General features: G+C 42.2%; 1 protein-coding gene across 2 annotated transcripts in view; it reads right to left on the reverse strand.

The window, feature by feature from the left end:
• Positions 1-633: 633 nt before the first annotated feature.
• Positions 634-13,265, reverse strand: part of TEDC1 (tubulin epsilon and delta complex 1) — a 74,935-nt gene continuing 62,303 nt past the window's right edge. For both annotated transcript variants that reach the window (XM_075156615.1, XM_075156616.1), the window contains exon 8: positions 634-1,840. In XM_075156615.1, coding sequence (XP_075012716.1) covers positions 1,481-1,840 — 360 coding nt within the window. In that variant the 3' untranslated portion in view covers positions 634-1,480. The remainder of the gene's footprint in view (positions 1,841-13,265) is intronic.

The following is a 13,265-nucleotide window of genomic DNA, read 5'->3' on the forward strand; positions in this document are numbered from 1 at the left end:
CAGCAGGCACACTGGCTGTGACTGACAGCCTCGGTCAACACACACAAACACCCCGCTCCCGGGGGCTGTCCCATCTGCGTAGGGCTGACTGGAGTCGGTCTCTGGCTGGGAATTGCACTTCCCACCAGCCTTGCTCAAGCTTGGTCCTTGGAGAAGCCACCAAGTCCATGCGGAGGAAAGGCTGTCTGAAACTCGGCATGTATTAAACCGAGCTTGCATACTCCTGGCTTACCAGCAACGCTGTGTTTAACAGGGTGAAACCAGGGCAAACCAGTCTTCCCTATATGGCTCTCCGCTGACGTTTGCATTGCTGCTCACTTCTGCAAAAACTGCATGAGAACCCATACGGGTGGTGCAGACGAGCAGGGCCTGGAAGCATCCGAAGTTTACTTGGTGCAGTAGAAACCAGGAGACCTCAGCCTTGTCCACCCCCTCCCACCTGCACACCGTCTCCCTGCAGAGCAGCAATCGTACTGATGCCTGGAAAGAGGTCCTTCGAGGTTCCTCACGTTTGGCTGCTGAGTGAGCCAAGAGCGGCTGGTAATCAGCAATACCACCGAGCTGAGGTGGTAGACAGAAATCCAGATTGAGGAAAGCCCATTGCTCGTAGCAATTCACAAATGAAAAGCAAACTGTTTTTTTAAAATTTATTTATTCCTGAAAGTGTACAACTAGAATATAAAAATATTCCTTGGTGAAAGCAAAACAGAAAAGGGTAGGAAATGAATGCCAAGTGTTCCAGGGGAAGAAGCCTCCAGAGACAGAGCTTGGAGATTCCTCAAGCTTGGAAGTTAAGGTCATATTTCTATTTTACAGAAATTTTCTATAGCAGATCCGTAAGTTACCTCATTGTGACTCATAACTCCGTGGAATGTGTTTCTAGTTTGTTCTCTCTGAGAACCCAATTACTTCAAGTGCATCACACCAGTAAATGAAATCAGTGTGCTGCTTTATTTATTATTAAGCATTTGTTTTTCCTTATGGTGACTGCATTATAGCTGCCACAAGTATGCAAACTAGCTGAATTAAAACAGCACACTTTCTTGAACATTTCCAATCCAATACCTGGATGTTTCTGACTAATGAACTCCTCCATTTGCTGTAAAATATTGAATGCAATTAGTACTTCAATGCACAGCTTCCAAGTATGCTGTGCCTAGCAGCTGAGCACTGTAAAAGAGCCCAGTGCTTGGCAGAAGAACTAGAAGCCCGAAAGAGAAAAGGGAGATTTACGCACACTCCCACCAAGGCCTGCTGCAGAATTTAATTGGCAAGGTTAGCAATAAAAGGGCTGCAGAGAGAACCACCAAGGTTATGGCCTCAGTGCAAGTCACAAAGCAGTAACAAGTTATGATTCCCAGGCTTAAAAATTAGAAATTACATTTGGTTCCTCACCTCGCACTCCCCCATGCCAAGCTGCACAATGCGTTCTGATCAAGTCAGTCTATTCCTTTGCTCTTCTCAGTCCAGCTTTATCTCTTCAAGGGGAGATACAAATCACTCCATCCAACCCTTCTGCAATTTCATCCAGCCTCTGCTTGCACTCTTCCTGCAGCTGCTTCAGCTCTCTCTCCAGGCTGGCCTCTCTCATCTGCAGTTCTCTGATCACCTCTGTTGCACTGACAGCTGAAACAGGCTCCTTGGATACAGACCTACTGAAGCCCGTTTTGCTGGCAGGATGTTTGCTTCTGAAGACCAGTCTGCACGAACCATGCATTTTGGGTTTTTTTGGATCACAAAAGGATGTAAGATCTAGCAGTTTTAGTTCAACACTTTCCTGTATCTTTCTAGCAGTGGCAGAGAACTGCTCCTTCTGTAGTTCTTCCTCTCTTGTTTTCACCTGTAGAGAGAAGGAAAAAAGGAAAACAAAAAAAAAAGAATATGGTAGATTTCTGTGAAAAAATCCTCCTGCTAGGAAACAACATAAAATGTCATGTTTGGACTAGGATGTACCAAAGAGAAGAGAGCCAACCGTGAGTGTAAACCTAAGTGCGTGGCAGTGAAAACTGAATTAGGCTAACACGTGCTTTCTATCAGCAGCCTCAGTGACCAAAAAGCTGCCTGTGGTAATCTGTTTGCAGATTCACAGTCTACCAGCCCCTCCGCTGATGACTAACACACAAGGGCTCTGCACGCTTCCCTCTTACCCAGGAGTGGGTGGTCTGACTTCAGAGCAAAAGACACGGAGCAAAAAGGGAGACCCAGCAGAGTGACCTTCATCACCGTTGTGCTTTAAGCCACCACATTGTCGTAACAGGTCAATTGCCTCATGACTAACAGTATTAATGCAGTTTGCAAATGCTTTCTGTACTTGGCAATGCTAAAAAATTAGGGATGACAACTGTAAACTAGAAATTCCTTAATTCTCAATTCTCATGATGGGGTAACAAATAGGAAAAGGAAAATAATGGAGCAGAGACAAAAAAGTAGAGGCTAAAACCAAACTGAATACCAGGCAGCACACTTACAGTGAAGATAGGCCCAATAAAACAAAGCTTTTCTTGTGACAGAATCACAGTCTGGATGGTAAAAGCAATTGTATATACTGGGATTTCTCCAAAGCATTTGATTTAATGTTCTCTAACAATTTGATTTGAAGAACTTGCAAGATGGTAATTGCCTTGCCAATTTTACTAGTGGATTAAACATGAATTGAGTGACTCATCTCAAAATGTAGTTGTCAGTGGGGAAACATCCGTAAGAAGAGGTACCCTGTGCTAAGGCCTTCAGGGAAACGGTTCTTGGTCCAACGGCATTTTCTGTTTCTGCTATGGCAACAAGCTGCCAAATCATCTCAGCCAAAAAGCAGCAAAGTTTCAGAAAAGCGCTGCTGTCTCTGCAACCTGCACAAGTCCCAGAGCTCTCCTGGAACTTGTGCGCAGTTCTGGAGTTCATGCTTCAAAAAAACCACAGGGAAACAGAGTAGGATTCAAAGACAGGTCACCCAAAGACTCACAGCCCAGAAAACAAGCCCTATAGTACGAAACTTCAAGAGCTCGAACTATTCCCTTCATGAAGACAGATATATAATTTGTTTTAGATCCTAAAAGAAAGTGGAAAAGAAAGTGGTGAGAGACCAGACTTTGCCAATAAAGCCATAAGATGATCAAATGGATGAAAATCTGAGTTAGATATTCAGCTTCAGAATAAGACATTGTTTCCTACTGTGAGGATAATGAACCATGAAACGCTTCATTGCTGCTCCAGGGATGAATCCTTTGGCCAAAGCTCAGCTCAGGTCAAGCTCTGTGCTAACGATACCCCCTTCCAGCCTTGAAGCTGCTCTGCAACCCCTCCCTTCCCTGGCCACGGGTGAAGCTGAACAGCTCCTTGGGGTTTTAAATCTGCAGATCAGCATTAAGATATTGGTATCTCACATATTAGGGCTTTGACAAGTTCCCTGTAAACTCAGGGATATTTTGGCATCTCTCTGAAGCACCAGAGATCGGTCAGAGCTCAAAGCAGCACCAGCTGCAAGGACAAGAGTCCTAAGGTAGCAAAGCCCTCCCTGCCTTTGCCACTGCCAAGGTACAACTGCTCAGGGTCAAACCAGCTGCCACACCTGCAGCCAAAAGGATTTTTTCCACAGATCAGTTGAGAGGGTTTCACTACTAAAACAAATTCAGACGCTTATGACATAGAGGGGATCAGACTACGTTCTCTTACGGTGCGAAACACTGCAGGCACGAGGGCTGCAGTCACAGTTAAGTTTCCCCACTGACACCAACTTCACCAGGGCTTCACTTACTTATCCCACGTCTTTCATCAGAATATCTTCATGAGTTTTGCAGCCAAGTAATTAATCCTCCCCATAGTCTTCTGATGCGTTATTCTCCCCCCCACCCCCGCTCAAAAAAGATTAAGAAAATCAGTCAAATCAGAAAAGGAGTAAATTTCTCTGAATTTTTCCTAACATGTTAAAGGCGCTATCGATGCAGAACCATCTGTTAAAGAAGACCTTTGTTGATTAAGGTATTTCAATAGAGAGTTGAAGCCAAGAGAAGTCTACCTCTGCCCTTGTCCAAGAACCAAGGGTCCCTCTTTATCACAATCCCCAAGGAATCCCAGGACATCTCTTGCTGTTGGCTAAAAGAGTATCTGAGGTCCAATTCTCTAACACTGCTTTAGAAGAAACAAAACTGAAAAAATAAATTCAATGTTATCTGGCCTCCCCACTGCCAATGAATAAATAGAAAACGATGTTTGCACAAAGTGGATTTAACACTGGAATCCAGGATGGGAAAAATTTCCCGTTACTTACAAAGAACAAAATCACTCAGCAAACAGAGCCCACAAAATGTTATTTATTTTTTGCATTAAACTCAGGCAGAATACTAGTAGGGCTGTATAAAAGGATTCCTAATGAAACCTGGTTTTCATACTCTCCACCAGCCAAAATTGGAGAATTTTATTACCCATTGTGCAAAGCACATGATGGAAGAGCACGCTCCTCTCAGCACTAATTGCATTGAGTTCTAACTCACAGCAATAGTAGGAATAGGAATTACTACACTGAAGCAGGAACAGCTGTAAGGACAAGGACAACAGTTAGGCAGTCGGGGAAGCAGAAGTATAACAAATTCTGACATCCGAGTATCAGAAGGGCACTGCACATGTTATCTGCTGTAAAGAGGACCAGTGTTTCCTGGGACAACATTAGAGAAATTTAACGGGGGAAATTTTCAAAATAATGAATATGAAATAAGAGAACAAGTTTAGCAAAGCACTATTTATTTCGTATCAGCACAATCTAGAGTTGAAAAGCTGGCTCGAGTTCTTTTTTGCACTGTTCTTCCTCGTAAGCTCTGCAACCATATGTATGTCCACAAATACTCTCGTTGCCATTCGTAGATTTCAAATAGCTAAAAATTCTCTAAGGGTTACCTTGAAGTAATATTCTTTACTCTTCACATCCTGAACACTTGTGAGAACACTCAATAACCTCCTCCTCTATGGTTAATTGATGTTCTTTAACAGCTTGCTGTCTCCCATTAGTCAGCACACAATGATTGTTCTACACTGCAAAACCATCTCAGCAGACCATTTTGTATTAAACAAACATATTGTAAAAGATTAGGAGCCTCAGCATTTTGTGTCTGCCCGTCTCTATCCCACAGCTCTGCCTTTCAGTCTCAATCTACCAGCTGGAAGTTGAATTCCCAATTAGGTACGTCGTGCTGCCTGACAACTGCTGCACATCCTCTCCAAATAAATACAACAACATGATAATAATCGTTTCCACTTCTACAGAACCAACCTCATCCCAAAGGGACCCGGTGCATTTTGAGAAAAGCCATGTCAAATGTAGAGGGAATCAGCTGATGAGGAATCAGCATCTTCAAACCGACACCTCTCCAGCTCTGCAGCGAGTACCGATCTGGTTAGCCATTCACAGCGGCACAACAGAGCAGCCACTTGCAGACTGAGCCCACGGAAGCGTGACGCCCCTCCACGCACTCCAGGGTCAACGCACCCTACCAGGTTTCACACTCTCAAGGCCACGATAAGCTAGCACAAGTGTGGTGGCACACAAGTGACCTCACCAGCCCTGTGAGGGCTGCAGAGGGACAGATGCCATGAGTGTACACCGAGGCAAGTACTCTGCTGGGTTCCTTCTAGCTCTTTGCCTCACCATGTCTCCAACCACTGTTTGGGACAGGATAGGGGCCAAACTGCCCCGAGTGCTCCTAGATGGTTTCCTTTAAAATAACTTAAGTCTTCCAAAAGACCACCGTAGCTTTTCAAAAGGTATTAAAAACTAAAAGCTAAAGGGAAAACTAAAATAATTTTCATGTTCTAAGGAGAAGCTAGTGTAGTTGCAGATAGGAGTATGGCATCTTAGATCACAGGCTGAAAAGCGACTGAAGGGACAGACAGCCTGTGCTGCCCTTCCCAAACCTGGCACAGAGCAAAGGCTTGCGGTGTGCACAGACACTGCTGCCAGATTCGCATGCAGGAATATACAAAGGAACAGCACTAGAATAAAACGGATCTCTCTAACATCAGCCAGAGGGTGGGCAGAGACAGGAGGCCTCCAGTTCCTGACGCGGTGGAATTAAGCCAGGCGGGACGTCCATCAAGTGTGGAAAGGATTTCCCATCTCCCCAGGGACAGTGCCATGACTGATGCTGCGTTTCAAAAAATGTTCAGGCTGAGGTCTGACTGAGGAAAATGGCCAAGCCAAAACAGAAAAGGGTGGGCCCGGTCCAGAATGGGAAAGGGGCAGTGAGGTGAGGCACATCCAAGAAACAGGCTGAGCAGGCAGCTTGGCTCAGTCCCCACCACGGTGGATTAACTTATGCACTGATGCACAGGAGAGACCGCAAGCCTGCAAACACTTACACACATGATTAACTTCCCCAGCAGTTCCTCATCCCTACCTACTATGAAATTTCTTCCAACCTAAGGTACCACTGGCTGTCCTTTTCATCCAGACAGCTATCTCAGCTATTTTCAGTCCTGGGAATCTTCTGGCTTTGAATAAATTTTATAGCAATGAGTTCAGCTGGCAAACCATGGAAAAGGTAATGTGTCGCACATTTTAAATAAGCTGCCTTCCAGTTTCTTTGCACGTTCTGCTGTTTTGAGACCAGAACAGTAATACTCAAATTCACCTCCTCTGGATGTGTGCTTATTTGTCATGTGGACGGTCCCACTCTTTCAGTTGTCCATCTTGTGGAGGTCTACTTCTATCTGCTTAGATGACCTACACATTTAGCTCATTTGATCTCTTCTCAAAGAGGAGACCTTCCAGCCCTTCACAATTACTACTGTGGTTTCTTCAGCTCCCGCACATTTTCCTGCACCTTCCCAGTAATGAGCTTCCCAGAGCTTTGTGTCTCATTCCGTGCGGCTCAAACATCCCCGAGAGGCTGATCTGTCTCAGAGTTTTAACAGCTCACTAATGAAAAGTGCAGTAAAAATGATGCACAAAAGGGTTCTTTTTCTGCTAAGAAGCAAGCTGGATGTGAACTTATTTAGAGAGAATTTTACCAACATGCCAGACATCCCAAAGAGATGCTAAGAGATCTAGATAACCAGATCACGTTATTTAAATCATTTCCAGTAATGACCTAACAAAAGTGACAATCTTCCAAATGCTGGAAGTCAACATCTCAGCTTGTTAAGACTTCACATGGCAACCTGAAAGCTTCAGAAAGCAAATGAATGCTCTGCCTCTCAGTCACATACTTGAATGAAGCCACTAGCTAGAGATGAAGTTTAAATGCAGCAGCAATCAAAGGTCCAAACACCTATTTCAAGGAAGAGAGTGTGGGGAGGCATAGGAGCATTTTCATTTTGTGATCACATTGTTGCCAGCTTCGAGGAAGGAGCTCCTTTTGAAGTGGATGATAAAGACCAAAATCATGTCATTATTTTTAAATTGCAATCTCTTCAAATTATTCTAGGAGTTTTGCAGAAATGGCTGTAATAATGGTACTGTTCAGTAAAACAAACTGCACACACCTAGAAATGGCACATTCTCTGCCTCCAGTCCTATCTGTCCACTCATTCTCTCTTGTATTTTTCTTATGAATAGAGAGCAGTCCCCATATGCATACAACATGAAATACAAATTATTCTTGCCATTCTGTACAGCTACTACAAACTGCCATGCCTGCCTTTGCTGGAAAACACAGTGCAGCCTGTTCCTTTGTGCTCCGAGTCACAAGGAACAAACAGAAAAATCTCATATCTTGTCTTTTTGGGTTGGGGAGTGAAAGGAAATTAGGAAATAAGAACGGATGCAATATCCAAGCCACCAAGTCATACTGCATTTGCTATCAGGGCATAATCACCCAACACCTTTCATAAACTCATCTAGTTCCTCTGAAAACACCAAACAGCATTTGACTTGCGGAATTTTTTATTCCTAAAGGAAGCTCATTTCCGAGCTTTATTTTAAAGCTATCACGTCTAAGATGGCCCCCTGTACCTGGGGAGTTGAAAAGGGTGAAGTGAAATACTGCACACTTGGAAATATATGATTAATGAGGGGCCAGACTGCAGAAATAGAAAAGACCTGCCAGGCCAGCCAGTGCACTCACCTGCCTGGCTCCGAACGGCTCCCCAGCACATCGCAATATCCCAACACGGCACTGAGAAGCGTTCCCCAGGTTAGAGGAGCTGCCCAGAGCTCGCAGTCTCCATGTATACTGAGCAGACTCCCATTCAACAGACAAGCATCAATTATAGATAAAAATCTATAAGTAAAAAATGAAAGCAGAATAAGCACAGAGATACTGGCATCGCTCAGAGACTGCCAGCATGGATGATGTGCAGAAATCCTGACAGCTGAGCACTGGAAACCAGGCACGGCAAATTAAGGCTAGTTTAGGAGTTTTCAGTTTCCAGACTGGAATCCAGGTCAGTCCAGGAGCTGAACCTTGCAAACACTTGTCTTTAATCAGTACAAGCCTGAATAACACTTTATAAATTATCATTATTTATACCTTTTGCTGTCTTATAGTTTATGCCTAGTGTTTATTCCACTACCATCCCCTCCCACCCCCCGAGAAAAACCTTGCAGAACTGCAATCCCAGCTGACAGTCTATCTGGGATACAGAAAACAGGATAACGAAGGATCTGCATTGAGAAAGTCCTCCTTGTCAGCACTGAAAACACAGCACCAAGTACAAAAGGAAAGAGAGCAAAAGAAAGTAATAAGCAAAAGTATCAATAACATAAAAAGGGAAAGAGCAGAGTCCACTATAAGCATAGCAAAAAGATCTGTAAGTATTAAATAAAAGTGGAATACAATAAAAATAGTCACAGGGATCCCACAATTCCCACCCACAACCTCTTTCTGCTCCTACACAAGAATTTCCTGGCTATACAATACACATTCTGCACCTTGCTGCACACAGAGCAGCGCTGAAAAACATACACCATGGTCTGTCTGTGAAAGAAGATGCCCAAGCAGAGTTCGTCTCAAACATCATTAGAGATAGCAAGAACTGAACAAGCCAACACTGTTGCTCTCCATTTTTGTCACTGTTTTCTGTACAGAACAGAACAGTTATGAATAACCCAAGTGTTTTGTGGGCTTGTGTGTCCCCAAAGGCATAAAAATAAAACCTTTTTCACACATAAGTAGGGTGAGGTCTTTACACTTCTTTAACAATAAATAAATAATAATTTGGCTAGGGGGTCAGTTTCTTTTAACAAAAACGTTTGGGTTTTTTTTTTTTTTTTTGAACAATCATGGTTAAGTGTATGACAAATGCTTTGCTTTCTTAGCTGTAGACAGTGACCCATTCAGCCTCAGAGAAGCAGAGAAAAGCGCCATTTCAAGGGATGCTGTGAATGCTTAAGTGATGGAAAATCAAATCCTGCAGCTCCTACTTCTGGCAAAAATCACGGAGCAGGGGAAGACAGGACCCTGCAGAGCCTATGAAGTTCAAACATTTGCTGAACAGTGATTTCCAAGAAAATCAGAACCCCAAACTTCACAAAAACATCTAAAGGCATTTGCTGCTTATACAAAAAAACTCACAAGTTAAAGCAAAAGTAATAGCTGCAATCAGCTGTTCTGGAAACACCACAGCACTGAGTAAGCAGGTGTTTTACTATAAAAAAAACCCTTACTCTAATTTCAAATTTACGTCTTATAGTAACTTGCCCAAATGTAATTTCAAACCTCTAAGAAAGTTATAGAGTTAGTACTGCAGCTCTATAAAACTTGTCTCATTGAATCAAGCTTCTTTGCTGTAAGCTTTCAAGGTTTTTAATTTTCTGCAGCAATTTCTACACACTGAAGAGTAACCAGTTAAAACCCTGGAAACCATCATTTTCTATTTTAATAGCTGAACTGTCCTGCCTAAATGAGGTTTCTTTCTTCTTGTGAGATCCTTGATTGTACACAAAGAGACTTGATGTTCTTCTGAAATAGCCCATTTAATACCCATGCTCATGCATTTATGGGTTTAAAATCATAACAAACTGTTTGATTAGTCTAAACTACCACAAAGCACAGGTTACAGTATCTCACCTAGTAATTTCTGCAGTGTTCTACTACATTTTGGTAAGCTATGGGGTTTCTTGTAGAAACATATACTTTTGGTTTTTTAAACACAGGCTCCAGCAGATCAAGAAAATACTCTATCACTGCGTTATGTCAGCACTGAAATACATTTATGGTTAAAAATATGCCCCTTTTCAGTGAGTTCCACCTTAGCCACTGGGTCTTCTTGTACCATCTTTCATCTAAAGCCTTATACCCTCAGAACTCCACTTCTGCCTAAGAACTTGCAGAACATGATCCAGCTATAACCTTGCCTTGGTTAAATTACACTTTTCTCACCTCTCAAAAAGACAGACCAAATAATTCCTTTATTACCCCTCCTTTAATCCTTTCCAACCTTTCAACCATTTTCCAATTGTGATGGTGGTATAAGTGGGGCCAACACATTTCATTAAGCTCTGAATTGTGATCTGTATCTTATCCGTCATTTAATGACCAGTAGCAGATAGCAACACTTAGTTGCCAATAACCTAACAACTTTTCCATGACCCATTACCGTCACCATCTATTTCAGAAGGCCATGAAATAGAAAAGTCTGCACATATCCAAAACCTGATGCTATAGGCAGATCAAACTGGTTTGAGGTACATGCATGGGTATTTCTTACTAAACCCAAACCCCTGCAACAGTAAGAAACTCAAATAATTTCTTTTGGCTTAGCAGTAATTATAACAGCTAAAGCAAAATTTCACCTTAATATAATTACTAATTTCTAACACTTGTTATTAAGTTCAGCAAGAGGAAAAATTTTAGGCCTTTGGAATTGGTGGTGAATAAATGAAAGGGGTGATCCCAATATTAATAAATAGCCCCCAATATTAACGGGGGCATTATTGGTACCATAATCTACGAAGACATTTTAGAAGTGTTGTAAAGCTGAGCTATAGCAACTGACAGAAAATGTAATTATACAAGCAGCTGCATTCCAAATTTTGCCCGGATTTGCAATTTCCTGCAATTAGAGAGGAATGTATGCATCTCCATCTTACGCATTTTAAGCAAGACATTCACTATCCAAATGCTAGCTCCCAGGCACACCTATTGTCATTCCAAAACAAAATTACAGGAAAGCCACAGAGAGGCAACGTACCTATTTTACCTAGGAATAGAAGGCCATCTTTTAACTGAGGGAGAAATCCTCTGAGGAGAAACTAAAAATATAGTTTTAATACCAGGAACGCACATAGCTGCATCCGACAAGAACAGCTACCGCGGTCTGGCAGGGCACTGCTGCTCTGTGCTTCCTTTTATCATACTTTGAATACTGCGAAGCATTTCGTAAGCCTTCAGAACAATATCCATGCTGTTCTCCAGTGGAAAGCTTTCAGATGGTGAGGAAGCACAGTAATGGAAAGTTAGAAGTTAAAGCATTTGAATGAGATAATTTCATAAAGAGGAGCGACCTGATCTTGTCTGAATGGATAACATATTTTTGTTGGGGTTTTTTTTGGTTTGTTTTGGGGTTTTTTTTGCTTTTTTTTTTTTTTGGTTTTGGGGTTTTTTGAAGATAATCAAATGGGTCTGTATTTTCTCATGTATCTAAATACCACATTGATAGGAGTCAGAAAAGTCAGTTTAGCTTAAGATAAAGGAAAAGAATATACGATTAAGAAAACAGGAAAAGAACAACAGTAAGATTTGTCAGGGTCTTTACCAGAAAAATGCAAAGTCTATCTCCAAATATCAATACGAAACACAAAAGCACACGACTGATAAAAGCACTGCATGTTTGCTGAGCCTACAAATATCTATCACACCAGCAAAGCAAAGGGAAATTAATCCTCTTAGGCCTAAAAGCAACTGAACTCTGTGACTGCTGTGCAATGAGCCCGCGCGAGCAGACTTGCTTACAGTAAGGGCTTCACCCAGCCCTCCTGCTGTGACAGAGCTGCACTGGATCCTACGGAGATGCGCTGCATCCTTGAAGAGATGCACAAAGAGGCAGTTGCTTCAAGGACAGCCTCTAGGTTGGATTGCTAAAGGACATACCTGAGGCAAACAGCCCAGAACAAAGGCAGCTATGCTGAAAGCCTCATGAGATACATCCCTCTTCCACAAAGCAACAAAAAAGTTTCCTGTTGTATGGATATTTTCTGAACTCTCTGTTCCTGAGTTTTTGGCAGGAGTAATTTGCTTTTCCAGTAGTTAACTTTTGAAGAGAATAACTGAACTCAAAGCAAAAAGAAAAAAAAAAAAAAAGACGGGAGTCAAAAATGTAATGTGATTACTCTATTGCAGCAATTTTGTGGGCAGAACCTGCGAGGGACAAACCTTAAAATAATAAATAGTCTTCAAAGAAATCAGCAATTTCTGCATCACCTCTGTTCAGCTAAAGAGGATGCCAGCACAAAAAGAGCAGACATGAAGCATCAGCAAGAGCATACAACAAGATGTCCAGAATCACTGTGCTCTGGAGCCTGGAGCTCATCTAAACCTCTTCAGCTACTTCCCGAGAAGATATGCAAGCCCACCACCCAGTACGCTCCCACTGCTCTCAGGAAGGTGGGACAGCTCCAGGCAGGAGCATCAAACTTGCAGATTCTTCACCATCGACTACAAGGAGACACAGTTCAGACTTGTGAAAGTCCCACATGCGACACAATCCTGAATGCGCACCACAGGGAGTAAAAGATAAACATCCATTTCCTTCTCCAAATTATAAATTTTTAGCATTTTACAGCAATGAAAAGAATTCCATTCTAACAGCCTGGCTTTTTATAATGCATTTCTTTTTAACTACAGTTTTATCTCTAGACTTTCCAAAATCCTTGAATTCAATTAGAAGATCACACAAATTAATGTAGTAATAGGCACATACTGAAAATATATGATATGAAAACCAGAATATGTCAGTGTAAGTAATTTAGACACTTGCAAAAAGGCTGCAGTGCTACTTTGAAAAAGACTCTGACAACTACAAATTACAAAGGAAGGCAACAGACAAGTATTGCTTCGTATAATAAATTGCTCACTTATTTTTCAATTTGTTCTTCCAAACTTTTATCTTGGGCAGCAGAGACAAACACTGATGATATGAGATATCATCTCAGATCTAAGTGACTTCCAGAGGCTTGGAGGGCCCCGCTTTGTTTTAAGCAGAGCTTTATCACTGTGCAACATGAAAGTAGCCACTCCAGAAACAGAGTGCTGCTTGTGACTTGCACTTCTCTATATGATCCTGCTTTGGGAGAACAGGATGTGAAATAAATTCAAGCAATGTAGTCCCTATATATATAGCCA

The sequence above is a fragment of the Calonectris borealis genome, chromosome 8, assembly GCF_964195595.1.
Source record: "Calonectris borealis chromosome 8, bCalBor7.hap1.2, whole genome shotgun sequence".
Lineage (NCBI taxonomy): Eukaryota > Metazoa > Chordata > Aves > Procellariiformes > Procellariidae > Calonectris > Calonectris borealis.